At 42.2% G+C, this 24077-nt stretch overlaps 1 protein-coding gene across 6 annotated transcripts in view; it reads left to right on the top strand.

The window, feature by feature from the left end:
- The window catches only part of LOC138511221 (long-chain-fatty-acid--CoA ligase ACSBG2-like), a 379274-nt gene that overhangs the window by 329383 nt on the left and 25814 nt on the right, over window positions 1-24077 (top strand). For all 6 annotated transcript variants that reach the window (XM_069626758.1, XM_069626757.1, XM_069626756.1 and 3 more), the window contains one exon: window positions 8741-8880. In XM_069626758.1, coding sequence (XP_069482859.1) covers window positions 8741-8880 — 140 coding nt within the window. The remainder of the gene's footprint in view (window positions 1-8740; window positions 8881-24077) is intronic.

Genomic DNA, 24077 nt, shown 5'->3' with positions numbered 1-24077 from the left:
AAGAGACAGCTCCGGCGGGGGCAGTTGTTCCTGGTAGTGGATGCAAGTTGGGGCTTTGCCAGAAGAAGAGATGATCTCGTCGTAGAGGAAAGTTGAAGATCGTTGCACCACCAGGGAAGAGACCAGCCACGGAGTGCTCAGTCACAAGGCACCACCTTTTGGTCGCGGTACAGTGGTTAGTGGCTATCCGGTTGCCGGGGTGCTCAGCACGGGCAATTCGACCACTACGCCCCGGAAGCGAAGAAAAAGCAAAGGGGACTGGTTGTTCCCACCAGTCAGGGGAAGAAGACTCTCCAGCCGGGAGATCTCCTCTGTCGTTGGGAAGTGGTGAGTCGGTTCAGCAGGGCTCAACCGGAGGTGTCGTCGTTACAGGTCGGCTCAGCTTTACCCTCATCGGATTCTTAGGTCCTGTGGCAACTTCTGAAGATCCAGTCCCAAAAGCCCTGCTTGTATGCAGAAAACCCCCATTCATTCAGCCTAGCTGTCAATCAAAACACGCTAAGTGGTGAGCGGGATGGCTCACCACTTGGGCCAATCACACCAGAGTGCGACTTGAGTTGGCAAGGCAACTCAGTCCAGGGTGCCTAAACCCCCTCCCACACCCCCTGTGGTACCCAGACAGAATGGCACTACTTTGGAGGGGCCTCTGTGCAGAAGCCCGCCAAAAGTGGAACAAAGGGCTCAACCTTTGGTTTGGAGTTACACAGGCGAACACATACGCCATTTTAAAAACCGAGTTCTGGCAGAAAATACCAACCGGTGAATTCCTTTTAATTAAATAAACCGGCGGTATGTTAGAGACTAATGTGAAAAAAGTATTAGCCTCAGACAATGGGAAAATCCCATAGGAATATATTCGCGGTCGAATATAAAAAGTAGTATCCACTGCCACCAGCCAAAACTCGCCGGGGGGGGACGGGACAGTGCCGCCTCAAATAACAGACCCAGGGGTAATCGAATTACCCCTACCAGTACGTCCACAATAGGATGGTTTGTACTGGTTCTGTTAGTAAATTTAGGTCTAGTAAAGCCAATGGTGACTTTACATGCCCTGGGAGACAGTAGTCAGTCCCAGGTTATGGAGTCTATGGTGGGGGTCACCTAGGACACTCCAGTGTTACGGCACGGAGGGTGCTGTGTAACACACATGGCAAAACACATGAGACCCTACGTAGTAAAAGACCCCATAGAACACATTAACATTCAAAGAAATACCACAAATCATGTCCAAAAGTGGGAGAAAAAGAGTCTCACTCTTGGCAGGATGAAAAAAACAAACTCCAGAAGTCCAGCAAAGCTGCTGGGGGACTCACTAGGTTAGGAATTTCAGCCTAAACAGAGAATTCTCCCTAACACTCCGATACCATTTCCACTGCGAAATCAGAGTTCCCAAAACAATGAGCTATGAAGCCCTGTGGGTTTAAGTTGAGGTGCCCATAGGATGAGAAGTAGTCTGTAGAAGTAGCTGATCCAACAAAGCCAATCCCTCTGTGAGATCCTCCCACAATGGATAACAATTGATTTTAGTTCTCACAACCTTTGCTAGAGGGGCGCCCCCTCAGAGATGTTACCCAGGCTTGAGTTATTCTTGCATGTTTGGGCATCTCAACATTTTTTAAAGATGTAGCTCACTTACTAAACAGAAATTACGGGAGAAATGTCTTCCAAATCCTACACTCAATTATTGATAAACCATGAACATGATTTGTTACTGTACATCACACACACAGGTAAAAGATAAGCCCTCTTTTACATGGGCTAGCTCCTCAAAGAGATTAAAACAACTCCTTCTTTCCAATCCATGCCAGCAAAGTCAGTGGGTGCACATTTTGCATAAAGTTGCTATCTGGTTAGTGTGGTTGACATCAAACACTCTCCAAAGAACTCAGACTTAGAAATGGCTTCCTGCCCCTCTGAAATGGTGACCTGAAGGCATTCCTGTAAATGCTTGTCCCATTATAGATCCTTCGTGTTGAAATCAAACCCTTATGGTAAGCGATATTTCCAATGGTGCTCAGATGCAGCAGACCTAATAACCATGATTGTCAAGGGCGTACTCAACAGTGAAATGTCTCTCAGGCCCCTCTCAGTGTAGTGATGGGTTGTTACCCATTGCCCAGTGCATTCCAAATGTGCAGCATGGTATCCATGGACTTTTAGATGATCCTTGTTTCTCTTCGGCTTTTGAGACATTCCAGAGTACATACATAGCACAAATCATTTGTTCAAATGATATACTGCGGTATAAAAAATATTCTATGTAACAACTGTCCCTAGTTGTAGATCGGAAGGATGGCCGGCCTTTCTTGCATGTGTACTTTGATTGAACAGACACGTGGGTACAGTGTAAAACACTCGCAGTGGGGAGTCATTACGAGATTGCCAATAAGCCGCCAGTAGTACCAGCGGCTTACCGGCAATCTCGGAATACCGTTTCCTCTGCTCGGTATCCCGGTATCATCGGGATATTATGGGTGGCGGTGTAGTAGTAAGTTCCCATTCCCATGGAGTCCATAGGACCTTGTTACAATCACCTTATTTCTGGACCAGCATACTCATAATGACCCCCGTATGTATTGTGTGGCTGCCGGGAATACACGATGAGGGGTTGGATGGATAAATGTGCAACTCACTTGCCCAATCGGGATACTCTGTCTGTCCTCCGACAAGTGACAGCCAAGTATGCCTAATTTGGTCAATTACTTAAATGTATTTATAGCGATTTTAGAAGACGTGGGTCATATTGGCCAAGGGTAATTTTTCTCTGGCCAGTGGGCTGGCTGGCCATTCCCATCAGGTCATAGCGTGGAACGCTTTGCTACATTAAATCCCCATTTCCCAGACACTGTGCATAACAAAGGCTTGTTAGGTGACATACAGAGTAAAGCTTACTAGCATGAGCTGGGGTACATAGAGTTCACCGTTATGAAGAAATAAACACACAGCACAAGCGTGGTATATTGCCCACACAAACAGGATCTCTATCGGTTAAAAACAAAAGCAGTTAATACACAAAGGTAATGGCAATGCAACAGCAAGGCAACTATGCATGCGTTCAATCTCTGCTTCCTGGGTGAGGCCAATCTGTAGTTTATTACACTGACATGTTTATGACTCAGGGCCTGATTCAAAGGTGCATGTTATAATGGAAAAGTGCCCCCACTGTAAGACACTTTTTCATGAAGCAAAGGATTCTGAACTCACCAGTAAAAATTCAAATCTGGCACTCCGGGAAAGCTGTGATTTATGGTATAGCAGTGACCTTGCCAACCACCTCATGTGCAAGGGGCTGGGAGGGGCTGCATTATGAAGCCAGAAGCTTTAATCAACAACAACCTAGAGGTGTCTTTATAAAAAAAAAAGAGGCAGCATTCCTTATATAGATCCTCATTATGAGTTTCCCGGTATCCCGCTAGTAATATTGGCAGGATGCCCGGAAACGGACCTACTGTTACTGGCACCTGATATCCTGGTAATTCTGGGATATTCCAGGTCCTGGCAAAGGCGGACAATCCCCATTCAATGGATAGGACTCCATGGGAAGACATTGCAGGTATTATTACCGGAAATCCCTGCAGTTTTTGCTGGTGGGGACCTGATTTACCTCCAGCTTTCGGCTGGAGGTAAGTCATTGAACATCCACCAGCAAACTTGTAGTTTTGCAGTGCGGGAAAAGTGGCAGTCACAGAATTACCGTTACTTTTACTGGCACTGTTTCCACAATGCAAAACTTGTAATGTGGGCTTTTATAGTATTAGGTTTTACATAAAAAAAGTTTTTTTGACCAGAATATCCTAATAAGACATTACACTACAGGACCACAAGATGGCAGACTTTGCAGGTTGTAGGCAAACAGTCTAAACGCAAGGATTACTTTTCAATTTGCTATGCCAGATTTCTGCCCACCCCCTTATTTGCCAAGTCTGAAGAGGACTTTAGACGGGCACCCTGGAAGGCCTCATGCCTTCTGTGACCCTGGCACTAGAGCATGATAGGTACTGGGATCGGAAGCCTCTATTATAGCATCTGCCGATCATGTCCCATAAAACGGTGAGAGGGCCTGGACAGCCCGAAAGTCCTATTACACATTGCTACTTAAGCATCAGGGATAGAGGAGCACAAGCCATCAGCCACGTGTCAAAGAAAAACATAATCCAGCAAAACAATTCAATGGTTGCCAATTCCCTCCGGATGTGTCCGTCAGACCATAGCGTGTCTTCCAGAAAGGCTGTTGAAAGGTCAGATACGGTATCACAGATAAGTTAAACAAATGTGAAAACCAAATGCCAGATATCACTCTTATTCCTTCATATGATTAAAAGGGAGTCATGTGTCTATTAAAAGACAGAAAATGTTTAGAAAGAATTAGAGATTGGTGGAGGTCTATGATTCACACAGCTTTTTCCCAAGGTAAGTCTTACAACTGGAAAATGGTGAAACTTGTACCAGCAATTTTATACAGATCCTTGAAGAGACTTATACCTTATTTACTAGAAGCCTTACAAGAGTTCACTGAGCAGATATCTGAGTGGTTACTCTGCCAAGTCATTGAACCGGCAGCATACTGATGCTTACTCTGGCCTGATCTGGGCTTCATCAAAACAGGCCCCATGAAAAGGGACATCCCCGGCAGCCAGATCTGCCCCCTCCTTCCTTTCAGATGAACTTTCAAAAAGCCTGGACAGCATCACTTCAATTCTATGCAAGAAATACAAGCCAAGGGTTAAAACTAACTCCTGAATTGATCCTGAGCTGCACCTACAAAGAAGGCCATCTCTGGCACCTGCAACCACATTGTTAGAAATCCAAAGAACATGATGAGAAAAAAACATGCCTTTGACATCAAAAAGGCACAAAGCTCTGATATTCAAAAGTAAAGCATTTCTGTATGACCACACCTTACACTGTAACACTCGTGAAGCTGAAGTGTTAAGGATCTGACATTAACTTCCAGCACCCAACTAGGACGACTTTGTCTTGGCTGGCCTCTTCCCAGTCCCTTGCGGTCCACCTCTCCTTTTTTTTTCACTAAAAAAATTAAGACCATAATCTCGCCATTGCTAAACTGACTATCTACTTTCCTGCCCATCGCGGAGTCTACAGCAGCTGTCTCCTTCACAGCCTTCAAATGTATATCTATTGATGATGCTTCAAAGATGACTAACAAATTAAAAGCTTCTTCTAAACAAGTTGCCTCATGGCTAAAACTAATGAGGAAAACATCTCCTCAACTCTGATTAACCTTTCTCTATCCTTGCGCTCCAATGCCTTGCCACTCAAGGAATCTCACATTAGACCACTACCCTCAAAATTGCATGTTGACCCAGAGATCTTGCTGTACTATGTCCTTTTCTCTAAGATCGTCGAAAAAGCAGCTGCTGTTCAACTAATGGAGAATACCTAAAGTCACAGATAATCAGTCTGGTTTTCACACCCATAGAGGCACTGAAACTGCTCTTCCATACCAAAGGGAAGACCCTCCGGAGACCCTCCTCAATCACCTGACACATTCCTGTGTTGTTGACAGTGTTACCTGCAGTTAGATCTCCCAATTTCTTACAAGAGACTTTCTCAGTCGTGCATAGGTTCATTTCTCGCTGGTGCCTCAGCCTCGTGGTCCCTCAAGACTCTGCTCTCTCCCATAAACTCTTCAATACTTACTCGAAACCATTAGCTGATGACTAGCAAATCCCCATCAATCTCTACGACCTACTCGGACATTGCCGTCATTTCAAATTGCCTACCGGAAATCCAGGAAAATATCATGTAAACAAGTCTGCATCTAAACACATAAAAACAAACAATGGTACCTCTGTCCCTCCTACTCTTCTGGGTACCTGGCCCTCTTCCTTGATTCCCTCCACTTCCCGATCGGAGTCTGCAAATAATCTTGCTCTTTTCTTTGACCTTCATTCTTGTTCCAGCAGATCCATGAGATTACCAAAAATCCAACTTGCAACCCAAAATCTCAGATGCATAATCCAACCCTTGAACATAACACAACAGAGACTTGCCACAGTCGCCATTTCATGCTGCTTAGATTACTGCAACTGCCTTTACTAAGGCCAAGCAAAAAAGCGCATCCACCAACGGCAGTTGACTCAAATCAAAGCAGTCCGACTAGTCATGGATCTGAAACCAAACGATCGCACAGGCTCAGATTGTCTGACATTGATTCCCTGTACCAGGTCCAATTGAAGGTAAATCACCTTGTATCCTACACAGAGCTTAAAGGGCTCATGGGCCTGTCTACCTCTGCTCGAAGGGCAAGACATATACTCGTCAATGATCCCGAAGATGATCATCTTATCGGCCCTTTAGGAAAACAATGTCTTGCTGGGAAATCCTTAGACAAAACAGGCCATCTTCCCTGGGATGTCCTCCTCTTTGAGATTGGAAGAAATCAATGGCTTCATCAGAAAAGAATCATGAAAACACTTCTCTCATTACTGTGCTTGCTATGGCCAGCTATGGCTAGCAGTCTTGATCTTGTCATGTACGCATTCTTTGATCTTTACGTTGCATTTCTTTATTGCACTTCTTGTTGTCTACACTGTTGCACTTCTTGCTCCATTGCGCACACCATTTGCACTTCTCCACTCTGAATCTCCCTGGAGCTAAGAATAATGGGACTTCCACTCCCTTTCTCTTTAACTTTGGGGGTGCAATGCAAGGAGTTTCTGCAGCCGGTACCTTACAAATAACCAGTAAATCAATAAATAAATAAATAAACAAGGAAGCTTAAGGTAAGAAAAGATGCAAGTAGTAAAGCGTGTTGCCAGGGCAGAAGCTGCATATGCACAGATTGGAACAGACAGACACGTGTTCTCAGGATGACATTTTGTCAATACTTCACAGAGTTCAAGACTCCTTACATTGGCGCAGTTTGCAAATGTTCAAAAAGACTGTAGAGAGAAAAAGCACTACAGGAGGCGGCAGAAGAATTGTCTCCCAGATCACTAAAGCAGGTGTCTAAGATTGGTTATTTTTCTAGTGATGAGATACTCTCAGAGCTCATATCAAGTTAGGTGGTGATGCTTTTGATGGTCTTGGTGGACTACACTTTGCCAACCTCTCAATTATTGTGAATTGCAACATGTATATATTATAGGACAAGGCTAACACCAGCTGCACAGAACTTCCATCTTGTAATGTGTTCGCAGCATAGTGTCCACTGGCCCTGACAGATCTTCTGTCAGTTCACTCTAGAGTCAAAATGCCCCATTGGACCGAGAAGAACGTCACGGAAAAAGAAATCCTCCGCTATAAAATGTTTGCTGTGTGTTTGCGGATTCACCGAAATAGCTTCCAACAGAGATAGTCGCTTTCAGATGGATATAGGGTGATGTTGTTATTAAAACGAGTGGCTATACATGGTAATGCCCATGAAGTAGAGCCACCCTGCAACTCCCCCTACTCAAACACATTGGCAAGTCGTGACTGGTGCAGTAATACAAGCTAAAACAACAGCTGTATGTTTCTCCCACAGAAGCGCAGCTTCAGGGTCAGACTGCAGATGCTCTGGCTTCAGCCAGAAAGCCTAAGGTATGCAGTAGGCCCTCCTGAGTAACACACGGACTCTCAATGGCCATATGCTATGTGAGGGTTGGCCGAGTTACTCTCCATTACCTTCATGGGACAACATAATCTCAACTGAGAAATGCTGACTGTTGATTTGGGTTCCAGGCAAAGCTCGACCAGTGTAGGAACAGGAAACATCTTTACTCATGTACCAGCTCCAGGTACTTCAGGTCTGTACGTAGGGACAGAACATCCACCGGCATCCTCTCCCGGGCAACCCATCTTCTCATCTGACATGCACAGAACCATTCATAACATAACATTCTCTCACACAGCGTTCCAAGCATACAGGGCAGGGTGCAGGGAAAGCCAATATACAACACTCAGCTTCTTTAATTAAGAGCAACTGTTGCTTTCAGCAAACATGCATGGATAGGTACCTCATGCTGCTGTCGAGAACGCTTCCTACAAGTCCTGACTCTTGAAGAGCAGCAGTGGCCAGCTGCGGTGTCATGTGACTTTTAGTTGAAAGTGTTGCAATAATGTGGCATCTCAATATTTGACAGTATATCAAGGACTAGAAGTAGAGATGCTTGAAATAGCGAGCATCCAACTTGCAATTACTGCATGGGCATCAGTATGGTTTTTGTAGTTGAGCAAATTGTGTAGTTGATTCAAGGTCTGCGTGTGTTAATTGGATGCCTATTAGAGTCATCTGACTCGCACACTGGCACTACATGCAATGCTAAGCTGCCATCTCCTTTAACTTAAATATGGTATCCTACCAGACCTCTCTCAAGAAAACGGAGTCATAGGAACACCTTTATGTAATCAGGTGTTTTTAACAGTTTAGCCAACCTTCATTAAGCCTGCACAGGTCATCGACACTGGGCCAGCCCTTGGTGCTGCCATGCTAAGAAGATCCATAGAGAAACCTTAGGGCATTTTTGAACATTTGACAATCTGCCATGGACTCATATAAGCCTCATTCAGAACCATGAGCACAAATTACCCTGTGCCTGCTCTGTGCATTGCCTTAACACAAACCTCCACTCCCACAGTTCTAGGCTGTGTCTTGCGTGTGGGTAACTATACAAATACAATTGTGTGAGAGATCATTCGGATGGAACAGTATGGGGCGTGCTTTTTTATCTAGTAAATGTGGTGTTATGTGGTTATTGTTAGACATCATCAACATCTTATCTCCGATTATCTGCAGAACTAGTCATCACATCCGGGGGTTCGAAAATTCCACCGGCCCCAGTGGAGAATGCAGTGAAGAAGGAACTGCCAATCATCAGTAATGCAATGCTTGTCGGAGACCAGCGGGATTTCCCGTCCATGCTGCTCACACTGAAGGTGAGAAGTGAAGGAATGATAACACTGTCACACCCTGGGGCATGCCAGCCTTCTCTCTGTCCTCCCTATTGTTCTGTTATGTATATACTGCCATGGGCGTAAGGGAAATGTGTATATTCCTTTGTAAGGCTTTGAAAGAGCAACTCATCTGAGCCTCACCGTACTTTAGATGCTATGGTGTGTTGACGAATCTGGCACGTTTCTTCACAGGAAAAATTAGACTATACATTTTAATTACTTTTGAGTCACAACACAAAATCTTATGAAATAAAATTGCAATGAACATAATAATTTGGTGAAAAAATATATTGGGATATAGTTTGCAGCCATTTTTATTGAATATAAACTTATTAAAGCTGCAAAGAATTGTATAAAGTGAACAGATATTAAACATATGACATATTTCTTAGGGATTTTGGAAATTTGCTACACTATATATGAAATATATATATATATAATTATTTATTTTAAAAAACAGATTACAAACTGTTAAGATTATACAAAGTAGGGGCGCATGGCCAAGATAGCGGCAGATAGGGAGTGTTTTCTTTGAGCTCTGTACTTGCTTAACAGGAAACAACATGTTCTGCTGGACGGCCCCATTCTGGGGCATTTGTAGATTTGTGGAGGTCGGTGACAGAGGCTTCCTCATTTAGATGGTGTGTCTGGTGCCTCTGCACCTGTTCGATGTTCCGTACCGGGCTCCAGAGAAAGAGTCACTTGCACCGCTGGTCGAGAGGAGTCCCCTGTACCGCTTATCAAGGCGATGGCATGGGGGTGAGGAGTGGATGACAGGGACGGTCTCGCTCTGTATGACTGAGTTGGGGGGCAGGTCCTGAAGGGCCCCACAGTTCCATTGATATGATATGGCATTTCTGATTTCATATGATATGATATGACATTCATAACCCGCCTGTACAAAAGTGTTTTTAGGCGCCACCGAGATGGAACGACCTTCGCAGCCATGTTGATTGTGGGCAGTATTCCCCATGTACACAGGATAGTTGAATTCAAACTAGAGGCATTGATCTTTGTACAGGGATGCAGCAGTTTAACCCCTGACGAGCCCTAAGGAGCCGTATACCAGGCAGAGGATCTCCCCAGTGCTCTGAACTGTGCATGCAGTTGTTACCCTCACAACTAAGTGACAAAAAAGGTATCTGCCAATCCCAGTTCATCCCAGTGTTCTGGACATTACTCAGCTAGTCGCCCCTCCCCAATATCACATTCATATTTTAAATTCCCAAGATCGCAGGAAAGGGAGAATGGCATTTGGAAAAAGTAAGAAAAAAGACAAGGGAATAAGAGATGACAATTTTGCACTTCGAAGCTCACAACTATGTTTGGAATAGTCCAGCCGCCTGGTCTTATATTGGTTTTTTTCCAGCTCCGCCCATGTGAAAGAGGACACTCGGGAAAGCTCATGAATGGGTGGGTGTATTAACCTTTGCTTTTGAATACACATTGTGGACGCCTCCCATGTTGAGGGCTTGGCTCTTGTTATGTTTTGCACCTTAAAATTGCAATAAAAGATATTTAAAGAATATAATTAAAAGTAGTCATAAAGTATCATAAATACAAGCATATAATACAGTTTTGGAATTGTTAGAAACTTTAGACTATTAAAAATACCTAAAGTGATGTTCAAGGACAAGGTTTCATTCCAGAAATACATTTCTTTAGTTTTGATTCATCCTTTATTTCAGAGTAATTCTATAACACTATCACAACATCGGATATGGGTAGTCAAGTGTAAAAATTCAATAAAATTATGAAAGGTAACAATACATATGATCATATAATTAAATAATATTAAGTGCCCACTGCTACACAATAGTTATAACCATCAAAGTCTACTAATTATATTTGCTTTATTTTATTTTCATTACTAAATTCATATACATGAGTCAAACTCACACCATCAATGGTGAACTTGCCCTCAAGAAGTAACACAAGGCAGCAGTCAATTGAATATTGCAGGTTGATTGAATATCGGTAGAATCGGACTATATTAAATGAAATGCTGGATATACAAGGATAACATTCAGATGATTCTCATTTAGGTCACTATACACTGGACAACACATATCCCAGTTCTGCATTACTCCAACCATCAGTGACAGATTGTAAAGATATGGAATCAAATACTGCTGTGCTGATTACAATTCTCTCATTCTTATATTTATTATATAGACGGTAGTCCGACATGCTTCCGGTCACCAAAGCCTTATGTACTTAATGAGAATGTTTCATCATCTCTCTTGCCTGCCTTTGAGACACTAAAACTAAAATGTTCTGCTTTAAACTAGTTTTTCTATGCCACAATAGTACCGGAACAAGTGTTAATTTGTCTCCATAAACGGCATTCCAATTTCTCTATGAACCGAAAAGTGTGGAGCTTATGTTGACAGGCCCTGGATCATTTGAAAACAGGCATCTTTCTGTTTTTGTAGTGATGGAATTTTAGGCCATGCCTAGTTTCAGGACACTCCCACATCCCTGCACTATGACTAGCCATAGTGTTCAATTTTGCCAGAGCACACACAGCATAATAAGCATTCCTTGTGCTTTATATCTCACCAAAGCAGGAAATTCAACCATTCTCAAGGTGTGCTTTGCTATCTGTGCAGCACCACTTAATCTCATTGAGAACAACATCTGTTAGGCAGAAACCTGTGCAGTTCCCTCTGGGACCACTGCAAAAAGTTTAAGACTACAGGAGTTAGCAGTAAACCCAATTGGTAGCAGTCTTAAGATACCGGGAAGGGGTCTTCCCAAATCTAGCTATCAAAGCTAGTTTCACACTTTCATACTCTTTCCTATCCTCCTCCCCCAACTCCATTACCACCTCAGTTGCAACAGGGGGGAGCCTAGAGAACAACCAGGTAAGTAGCTCATGTGATGTTCTGGAGCCCATGATTGTACTCAAACAAACTCAGCGAATCCAACCCATCCAACTTTGGTTCATACATACCAATTAATTCCTTAGGCATCCGGGGTCTTTTGGGACTGGAACTTCTAGAGGAGCCAGAGACAGAAGCAGTTTCAACAGACAACTTTTTCATTTCTAACTCGTGCTTGAGCTCCATTTCTCTGAGCCTAAGAATGTGTTGCATTTCCTGGTGTTTCTGTTCAGTTTGAGCAGTAATCCTTCTGAATTCCAAGTCTATTTTCATTTTTTCTAGTTCAAGGACTTGAGGACTTAGTGTGGGACCTACTATAGGCCCAGTAGGTACAGCTGGTAAGGCAGACAGAGGGGCAGGGGAGACAGTTTCATTAGCCTCTCCTTCCTCTTCAGCCTCTTCATCACTATCATCAGAACTTTGATTTAGATCAACACCATTACTGTTATCTACATTTGCTAGAGAAGTTGGTTCCTCTGAACCAGCACCCAGACTTTGGTTTTCCAGCAATCTCGCTATCAGTTCTACTTTCTTGCCTCTGTCTACAGAGAGCTCTCAAACTCTCAGTATTTTTACCTGACAAGGACTCTTGACTGTAAACTTCCATAGTAGACATGTTTTTGAAAGTTGCTTTTTAGTGCTAAGCTTTGTTGTTAGTTATCCTAAAGTGTTGAAAAGCACTCTAAACTGTATACTCGATACAAATCCCACCGCTGTACACCAGTGTTAGGCAGAAACCTGTGCAGTTCCCTCTGGGACCAATGCAAAAAGTTTAAGTCTACAGGAGTTAGTGGTAAACCCAATTGGTAGCAGTCTGCACCACCCAGATTTACCTGGTAGCTGTGGCTGAGCCGTCAGACTTCTCTCAAGACGAGTTAGGCAGTATTTGGAGTATACAAGATAGGGCAATTTACACAGTAGGACAAGCAGACACTGATCAGAGCTTGGGTGTTAAGATATATAATTATTTATTTAAAAACACATCTATGAAAAACACACTGGCACTAATATGGCAAACAACTTCAATCACAGTTACTATAAGTATATATCAATCCCATAACAATATTTCGACAAGTCTAGGTTCAACGGCACCACTTATTTGCAGACAGAGGTGAATGCTTTAACATAGTTGGCACTCTAGTATTCGTTAGAAAGGGAGAGAAAAAGGCAGGGTTTGAAACCATCTTAGTACCAACACTTTTTCGAAACAAATGCAAGGCAAGCAAGACAGGGTCTACTTTAAATCACAAGGTTCAGAGACCAGGCCCACTCGGAGAGAGGCAAGGCAGTTTGTCCCAAAAGTACCACAGTGGAAATGCACTTCAAGTCTTTGTAGCAAAATGTCACAGAAAGGTTGGACCAGTTTTAGAACAAAATTTAAGAAGGTCTGGAGGTGACCCAGTGGAAAGGTAAGGATTTAAGACACCTCCCGCTAACCGTCACAAGGGAAGCTAGGCGGACACAGTACCTTGAAAGTGAAGAGACAGCTCCGGCGGGGGCAGCTGTTCCTGGTGGTGGATGCAAGTCGGGACTTTTCCAGAAGAAGAGATGATCTCGTCGTAGAGGAAGGTTGAAGATCGTTGCACCACCACGGAAGAGACCAGCCGCGGAGTGCTCAGTCACAAGGCACCACCTTTTGGTCGCGGTACAGTGGTTAGTGGCTATCCGGTTACCGGGGTGCTCAGCATGGGCAATTCGACCACTAGACGTCCTGGAAGCGAAGAAAAAGCAAGGGACTGGTTGTTCCCACCAGTCAGGGGAAGAAGACTCTCCAGCAGGGAGATCTCCTCTGTCGTTGGGAAATGGTGAGTCGGTTCAGCAGGGCTCCACCGGAAGTGTCGTCGTTGCAGGTTGGCTCAGCTTTACCCTCGTCGGATTCTTAGGTCCTGTGGCGACTTCTGAAGTTCCAGTCCCAAAAGCCCTGCTTTTATGCAGAAAACCCCCATTCATTCAGCCTAGCTGTCAATCAAACATGCTAAGTGGTGAGCGGGGCGGCTCACCACTTGGGCCAATCACACCATAGTGTGACTTGAGTTGGCAAGGCAACTCAGTCCAGGGTGCCTGCACCCCCTCCCACACCCCCTGTGGTACCCAGACAGAATGGCACCACTCTGGAGGGCTTCTGTGCAGAAACCCGCCAAAAGTGGAACAAAGGTCTCAAACTTTGGTTTGGAGTTACAGAGGCGAACACATACGCCATTTTAAAAACTGAATTCTGGCAGAAAATACCAACCGGTGAATTCATTTTAATTTAATAAACCGGCGGTATGACCGACGCTACATAGAAAAAGTATTAGCCTCGAACAATGGGAAAATCCCATAGGAATATATTTGCGGTCGAATATAAAAAGTAGTATCCACTGCCACCAGCCAAAACACGACCAGGGGGGACGGGACAGTGCCCCCCTCGAACAACAGACCCAGGGGTAATCGAATTACCCCTACCACAATACATCCACAATAGGATGGTTTGTACTAGTTCTGTTAGTAAATTTAGGTCTAGTAAAGCCAATGGTGACTTTACATGCCCTGGGAGACAGTAGTCAGTCCCAGGGTATGGAGTCTATGGTGGGGATCCTCTAGGACACCCCAGTGTTACGGCACCGAGGGTGCGGTGTAACACACATAGCAAAACACATGAGGCCCTATGGAGTAAAAGGCCCCATAGCCCATAGAACACATTGACATTCAAAGAAATCAACCACATTCATGTCCAAGAGAGGGAGGAAAAGAGTCTCACTCTTGGCAGGATGAAAAAAACAAACTCCAGAAATCCAGCAAAGCTGCTGGGGGACTCACTAGGTTAGGAAATTCAGCCTAAACAGAATTCTCCCTAACAACATCAAAAGTGGAAGTGACCTGGATTGCCTTGTCATCAAGCATTGGTAACTTCACTTTTATCCTAACTGGCAGCACATTACTGCAGATGTATATACATTTTACGTTTAGTTCTACATTTTCCATGAAGCTAGTACAGGAATTGATTATTATTTTGGGGTTTGCACAATAGCTATGTGCCATCATACAATACAATAGCACTCATCAATACCTGTGCTAAACGGGTATGTCAACCCTGCCACTAAATGTGTTTACATATACTTGTCTACATATAAAGAGAAGAGCAGGTGTGCTAATAGGCACCCCTGGTTTACTCCACTGATAACAGATTGCTATGGAGTACATTCACTCCACTGCTAGATCATACACATGCCTTCATTTCCTGAACTAAGGAGATGAATACATTTAGTTATCTTGTGGGGCACTTCAGATGGCCGAAACAGCCATGAATTATCAACTTAATTGAAGAGCGTACCTATGTTCTTAAAGGCCAGATAGATACTTTCATTTTTCACATAGGAGATATAATGAAACATTGGTCTTGTAGTTTAGTGCATGGTCATTATTTCCTAAACCTTCTATGAACCCGAAACCCTGGCTTATATTTCTGGTTGTAAGTCCCTTTCAAAGATCCATAAATAGGAGTGTAATAGAGAAATGGGTCGGTAACAACCTGAACAATCGCTACTACTTTTCTCATAGATTGGTAATGGCATAGGTAAGCTCCAGAACTCTTGAAACGTCCCTTTGCCAATCAGATATTCTAAACTTTTCAAAATATTGGCCCGATTACCATAAGGGCCAGGACCTATGTTTGAAGACTGTTTAGAAATCACAGCCAATATTTGACCCACTATACAACCCACTATTTCTTCAAAAGAATATATCAATAAGGGTTCACAGCTACTACCAGCCCTACAGATAAGTGTCGTATCGGCCACTTTTACTCCTTAGAAATAGCCAAATACTGACAAAACCTAAAAATAGGGAGCAAAAAATACTCCCAAATAAAATAAGAAATGGACACATAGGACCTCGGGCCCCTACTTTCACCAACTCCTCCATGGATATATTTGGAGCACTAGTGCACATTTATTTTATTTGTAAATGGTTTAAAAATAAAACCTTTACAAAAAAAAGAAAACGGAATTAATTTTCATTTCACTTAACATTCATTATAAAAGAATAACAACCGAATTTCATAAAAGCTTAGACTACTTGTTTATAGAAATCACATAAGTACGAAAACCTAACCCCAGCTATTTTCATAGTCACCTATTTTCCACCTCGCATGTTCTTTCATAGGTTATCCAAGCCTACCCATGTTAGACCATAGACACATGTTTTTAAAACACATTATCCGCCAAGGGAAAAGAGCAGGACAGAATAATAACAAGTGATGAAAATGTTCTTTTTTTAGTTGATATTACAGAATCTACAGAACCAAAGCTCTGAGCAAATGTGTTATCTAATAAACAGAACCTCCTTAGTTAATAAAACATTAAATCTAAAACATAAATCATTGTTTCTGTACGATTTGACTGGGACTCTTTGCAGGTGGCTCTCTAAAATTCCTGCTTTTTTGGGTATGAAAACCCAATGTTTATGAAACAATGATGTGGCTAAAGTCTCCATGGTAAGAATCCAATCCATCCTTTTAACCTATTCCTTAACCTTAAGCAGATTAGACACTTACAATTCTACTGTAGCACCTATCTTTAAAAGAAGCATTTTACAGCAATCTATGAACTCACAGTTTGTCCCTAGGAGCCCATACTCGCAATAGAGAGAATATGTTGGTGCGTTTAAAAATGTATAATATAAAGCGAATTGCCTCCACCAAACTCTACTGGACATTGATTGTATGCCCGGTTCATACCGAATTCCCATTGTAGATACACTCTTAGATTAGAAATAACAGACTTTTTGACAAATTGTAGCTTCATAATACTCTAGTTCCTCCAGAAACCAGATTGATAAAACTCTAAACCATAGATACATTTTGGGATCACCTTTCCAATATAGAGTTTTAAAATGAGGCACATAGAGAATTTGCCAAATGTTGTGTCTATTTTTACCATTTGTGAAGCTAAAATTGTTGCTTTCCTTTTAAAATCATTTCTAATCAATAATTTCTACAGATGAGCAGTTATCGGGTATCCTAAATGCAGCTAAAACATTTCCATTATTAATAACATTAAAATAATTCCTCTTATTCTTTTCACAAACCTTCATTACCACCAGCTTGGCATGATTAATTCACAGTCCATGGATCACAATAAATGCTGAAAAAATGCTTTAATTAGACTCTTGAGACATATAGGTTTATGGTTGAACAGAGTCGTCTGTGTAGGCTACCCATACTAAATGCAGGCTCCAGGAGATACTTACCAATATCTGCCATATATAAGTTAAATAGACAGGGGGCCAATACACACCCCTGTCGAAGGCCATTCTTTGTTATAATAGGTTTAGTCATAATGCCCTCATTATTTGATCGCACTTGGTTTGATGTATCTTCATGCATATTTACCAAAATACTTAACAAGGCCGAAGGTTGAGATGTATCTTGTCATGCCAATATCTGAATTAGTGTCATTAAATAACCTCATGTTCCCATATTTCCTCTAAATCCAATTTGGAATTTACTCAGTATACCACTATCTAGAGCCCATTTCTCAATCTTTTTCAAAATGAAGGCAGAAAGTATCTTAGACTCAACATATATTAATGTCACAGGTCGATAGTTTGATGGGGACAGTTTATCCCCTTTTTTATATATGGGTATCAAAATTGCTGATTTCTATGATATGGGAGTGCTCATTGTGTCTATGATGTTTCTAAACAAGATGCTAGCCCACATTTCCAGGACTTGCCTAAGTGTTTTATTTGAAAGTTGGTTAGGACTCCCAGCCCGAGAGGGGCTGGCCCTCCTAATCAGTCTTTCAATGTCATTAACCGAGAAGTCTAGAGACCAGGCTTTCAATGATGGCTCTTGGGTTTGGTCTTCTCCAACTTGGCTCTTCCCATAAACTTGGACTAAGTGCTGAATCCAGGTTTTTTTCAATATGGGGTTAGCTTGCATTACTATTTCACTTCCTTCAACTGCATTTATCACCAACCTGAAATTAGGTTCCTTCCTGCCCTGCAGTAAAATTAACATAGAGTCCCCATCTGCCTGATATAGTTTATGACAATACCAAATGATGGCATTTTTCAATTTCTGTTTTACCATTTGAATCCGCAAAACCAGATCTAACATTTAACTTTTGTATATGTACCCTTTTTATCTCACAAATAGCCTTACAGTTAGCCTCTTAAGGTCCTGAACATACCTGTCAAACCTATGTGTACAAGCCCCCCCCCCCCAATACTGGAGACTACCTCCCTTGTCTATGGAGTCTATTGCCAATTGAATTGAACCATTAATAGTACAAGCTGAAAAATCTGATAATTTATCCTCATAAAGATAATCGCCAACCTTCTCATAATAGCAAAATTATATATGCCTAGATTCTTATTGTTCCCATTAAAACATGTTTTGCCCTCATTCACCTCCAAAGCACTAAGGTATTTATGGATGTGGGACCAATATTTCCTAGCAAAGCTTACAGTTGGCACATAATGATTGCTAAGGTTATTTCATATAATTTCAAAAATATCATCTAGTACTGCAAGGAGTGGCCTCTTTGCCATGCTGGGTGATCATGCCAGTTGCTACCAAGCAATTCATTTATCATGCAGAGTCACCAGTTTTCCATACATTGCTTCCATTGGGATTCTTGTATCAACATCCTTCTTCCATTATTGCCCATATTTTTTTCAATTTCCATTAGTGATGGCTGTTCCCCACAATCAACATTAAAATCCCCAGCCAACATTTCTTGGGCCCCTGGGTGCTCAGTCAACCAATCCTCTAAAATGATGTCTAGGGCACCAACATTTCTAGGATATCCCTTTTTACCGCTACCCAATATATATTTACCAGCATTAATACCTTCTGTGTATTATTCTCTGCTTTTTTAAGGTCACTTCTAGAAAGCCCTTAACTTTACCTATCTGCTTGATAATCTTGCATACTGAGTCATTCCGAATTACTATAATTAACTGGCCAGAAGGGCAGCCATTTTTCCCCTTTGTGGCTTATTAAAAGAATATCCGGTATCCATCTAATACTGGTGTCGCAGTTAATGAAACGTCTTATAACAGAATAAATGTAAACATTCTTAAATATAACCATAAGCGCTCATCTACCAACAGCGTAACCAACCCTCTGGAGTTCCGACAAATGAACTTATCATTATATTCAATGCTAGGGCTGTTGTTTTAAATGTGTTAATTGTGTAATGGCGTCTCGCAGAGACATAGCCAGCCATCTCCATTCACTTGCATCAGATCTATGTGATTATTGTGATCACTTTTACTATGTCGGCTGAAAATGCTGACTTTATTTTTTTGTTAACTTTTGCTTAAACCCCTCTTACACCACATACATATGCGGGAGAAGACTCCCCACACCCTCCCATATTACCATTATATTACATACCCCCCACATATATATATATGGTGTAAGGGGGGGTCTAAAAATTAAAAGTCTGAATTTTCAGCCGTCGTAATTGTGAGGGCGACCTTTTGGGTCATTACCCTTACATCCATCTGTTTCTGATCACCCCCAACTCTTCTTCCTTCTGACAGGTCAGTTCCCCCCCCGCCTTACCATTCTCCACCCTTTCATCCTTATTCACACAATACCATAAGCTATTGTCCATTTTTTTAAGGGGCACCAGGTTATGGCCCAGTTTTCTAAGGTTGAAAGATTCTTTTGACAATAGCTCTTACACTATTCTGGACAGTATTTGAAGTTTAATGCAATCTAGCTTTGGCTGATTCGCAAACTTCAGATACTCAATGTCCTTAGACGCGATTAGACGCATTGATGGTACTTCTTTGAAGAGGGCTAAGACTCCTGATCTAATTAGGGTCCCGCATCCCCCTCTATCACACATATATTCTATTAATAAATGTTTGTTTTCCAAATCTTTTAAGTTTGATGGTTGAACTTCCCATTTTCCCCCATCACTGTCACTATTATGTATAGTCCTTTCATCTTCCAAAGAAGGATAGACCTGAGTTGACTTATTCTCAGACCTTTTAATCGTTAGCGGTGTTTGGCATTGTGTGTTGTGTTTAAATCTGGTTTTATCCTCAACTATAGATGCATTTTTACTCTGTTGGCCAAAGGCTTCTGCCCTGTGCTCCATCCCCATAGTGGCACTACTAGCCATTAGACTAGCCCCACCTGAAACATAACTTGCGTTTGATCTTGGGCAACACTGGTACCACTTAATAGAGGTCTGGCCACCTCCTTCAGTATTGTTTGTGATACTGTTTTCCCTGGGGCCTTATCTGATGATGGTATAGCCATCTGAGAACCCTTCAATACTAACTTAGGGAGTTCATTTAAAAGATCAGTGCTCAAAGGGTGTTTGAATATTTCAAACAAAGGTGGCCCTTTACTTTTCCCACATTTAGAAGCCTCCCCCTTCTCATCTCTTTGTAATCATTTATGTTTCATTACCGCAGACAGTACCATACACAACAAACCCCTATCTCTACAAGTGGAATTATAATGATTATAATTTTTCTTTTATAACACGATTAATACCAGTGAGTGCTTTCTAAGCGCAGGATCGGGATTCAAACCTGTGTTGCGCTGCATTGTCTTGCTTCCAAGACAAACGCGTTACCCCTGAGCTACTCCCCTCATGTCATATATACCTGCTCGCACACCCTCCAGAGCCCATCAGCCCATGCTACTAAACACATACACCTATTTGCTATACATTGCCCTAATTAAAATCTCAGCATCCGCAACATCATGACATTGTTACTCTTTCTGTAAGGCTTTATGATTCTTCTAATGTGTGTCAAAGCTAACTACAGAGCTAACATGCTCGAATGACCGCAACCAACAGTAAAATGCTAACATGAAATTCCTACTGACATAGCCTGAACTGGTTTCCCTGCACGGGACGTTGCTTGCATCCCAACATAATACAAACTGACATGATAATGCTAAAATGCTTCAGATAATCATACCATAAATACATGAGGGCAATCTATATAAAATAGAATCCCTAGAATGAATCAGTTGTACCTGCCAAATAGACAAACTACAATACTAAACTCGCAGGATATCCATAGATGTCGAACAAAGAAATGCGAAGACTAAGAGGTAAGGAAAGACCAACAAAATAATAAAATAAACCCCACTAATCCCAACTAGAAAACCTCAACTTTCCTCATGCAATTCTCCCACAGAAAGCCATACAACCACTTCTCCACAAAGCAATCTGCGCATACTTCACAACACTAGACAAACAACATGTAACCCAAATTACCAGCACATGGGAACTCTCACCGATCCGATAACCGCAATCAAACTCAGCAAAGGTGAAAAACTTGAGCTGCCAACAGAAGATCATAGCTCTCACTCTCCTACTCACCCCCCTACCCCTCCTCTTTCGGTTCCGCCAGAGCACCTTGGGACAACTTCCGGTGGTGACGGTGAGCGGTACAAATATCTTGAACATTAACATTAACAATTGGGTTCAAAGGCCAAAAGAAACCCAAAGGGGACCACACATTAATTCAACCTGTTGAAGCCACTTTAAGGCAAATCATGTAAAGGCAATCAGGAAATTGATACAGTGGTTCAAACTCCACCCAGTCAGTAGTCATCTCCAGTAAATTCTCTCAATTTACAAGGTTTTCCAAGTCTGTTATTTTAATTGTGGCAAAGCCAGCACCGCTTTATCGAGGAGCGAAACCTGCTTTCACTGACCCACGCAGTTTGGTCAAATACAACCATTTCGGCATTGAGACAAGGGGCGAGCTAAGAGTTGAGCTCAGTGCAGTTCCCTATGGATACTAAAAATCCTGCCAACCCATGCAGCTTTATTGAGGATCAACACAATGGTGTCACTGACCCACCCAGTCTAAGAGTTCAGTGCAGTTCCCTATACCGTAGTATGGCATACTAGCCTACCTATTTAGTATCTGGCCCCTAACGCTATCTAGTCTATACTGTGATTGTGCACAAACATTTTACCACGCCAAACTATGTATGTACATAAACCCTTGAATCAGCGGCCATCTGATTAGACTACTAACTCAGCCTAGCATGCTACTTGAATTGAAGCTTGTGTAATCTGTCATTCAGCTGTCCCTGCCTACCCTGAAATTACTGACTGAATCTTGTGCTGTAATTATTCCGTTGAAATAGCCTATCCCATAATTGTGATCAATTTGAATGAAGCTCATCACCACATGATAGCAATCTTATAACAGGAATCAATCCTAAGGCAGCCAACCGTGTCCACATTATGCAGGTACTGCTAAATTTAATTATGTTCCCCTTCTGCATAATGCCCCATTTCATCCCATGCACAAAAGGACACTTCATCAAAATTGATGAAGGTTTAGGCAGATTGGGATGTCAGTGCCACAACCTCATCCCCTGCCCTACCCCATTCCTCCCCTCACTACCCCATTCCCCATACATACTGCACCATTATTTCCTGTCTCCACACTTAGCACTAAACAGGATACACCTACATTGAATGGCACTTCCTTATCTCCCATTGTCGACAAGACGACCACTCTGCCATCAGCTACACCCACCACCCTGCCCGACATAACTAAGCGAAACGATAGATTAGGCAGCAGACTGCCATCCAGTAGTCACTCACTAGCTAAATACAGACATAAGACCACTCGCACAGCCTCCACTGAATTTACCAACAACAAACCTAGGCGAAAAAACTAAACTCACAACATCAGTACCAATAATGTAGTCAATACTAGACATAGCCCATCCCTGAAGGGTACACAGACGCAACATACTAAAGGAGCTTTACTGAATGCCAGATCCCTTGTTGTTAACGCAACAGGCATTGCAGACATCATCTTGAATAATAATCTTGCTTTCCTTGCAGTGACAGAAACCTGGTTGCACGACACAGCAGGCCCTTCCATTGCACTAGCTGTCCCGGACAACTACTCATCCTTAGAGCGGACAGGCCCAATGCTCGAGGAGGTAGATTAGCCATCATATTAAAATCTGCCCTCAATATAAGACTAGCCGCCCACCCTCCTCACTGATATCGTGTGAACTTTTCTCAGTCAAGTTCCTAACCTCGCCCAACAATACTATCACCATCCACATTATCTACAGGCCTCCAGGACCCCTGGGGTCATTCGAAGAAGACATCACATCCCTAGAAGCTGATACCACCAAACCTATGGCACAAAACATCATTCTAGGTGACTTCCACCTTGGTTATAATGACACTAGCGACTTACACGCCATCTCTCTAGCTACCGCTTTAACAGAACAAGGCCATACACAAATTAGCACCAAACCCACCCATGAAAAAGGCAGGATACGTGATTGGGTAGTGAATCTCAATTGTAACATCACGTTAATAGACTCTACACCTCTAGTGTGGTCAGACCATCACCTCATCACCCTAGAAATGAACGTTAATAACCTTGAAAAGATAAAGCGTACTATTGCACCAAACAAAATATCACAGCGGAGACCGTAGTACCTCTGGTAGTCCCCATACTCAATGCCCTACCGGATACCAATGATCCTAACTCGATCGCCATTTACAACAAGACCATGACCAAAGCCATTGACGCTATTGCCCCACTTAAATTGCGCAAAAGTAAACTCATAGCCCATTTGAACTCTTGGTTTACTCCAGAACTAAAAATACTTCGTACAGAAAAGATAAAATTGGAAACACTCTGGAAATCTACCCCCAACCCCGAAAATAAAACCAACCTTGCCACTATCACTGCCACATACAAAAGGAAGATAATCCTGACTAATAAAGAAACCGTCAACAACAGAATAAGTCAAGCAGGCTCCAGTACTAAAGAACTATTTAACATCCTAAGAGAATTAGAGAACCCTAACCCACCGGCAGATACATGCATCAAGGATAAACCCTGGTGCACTAGCATACAAAACGCCCTATCCAACAAAATTAACGGGCTCCAAACCAAAATAGCTGATAAAAGGAAACATCTTACAACTAATATGCCAAAACCACCCTCGACTGTACACATCGGGCTTGTCATATTTTCGAAATCAATAATTTCGAATGCATTATTGTCGAATCAATTATGTTGAAAAAAAATGTTCCCCCCAAACCACCTGTTTTTTTTAAATAACCCTTATTTTACTGTCTAAATCCCAAAATAACCCTTATTTTACTATCTAAACACCAAAAAAACATATAAAAAAAAAAAAAATATTCGACATTTTTTTCGACATTTTTTTTTCAACATTTTTTTTTCTCGAATTTAATGCATTCAAAATTATTGATTCAACATTTTGACTGCACACCTACACATAGATTTAGGCTTCTTAAACCCTCTAATTGC

Source organism: Ambystoma mexicanum, chromosome 6p, assembly GCF_040938575.1.
Source record: "Ambystoma mexicanum isolate Mex_15411 chromosome 6p, UKY_AmexF1_1, whole genome shotgun sequence".
Taxonomy (NCBI): domain Eukaryota; kingdom Metazoa; phylum Chordata; class Amphibia; order Caudata; family Ambystomatidae; genus Ambystoma; species Ambystoma mexicanum.
The sequence above is the reverse complement of the archived record's forward strand: the minus strand, read 5'-3'. Positions and strand labels throughout refer to the sequence as shown.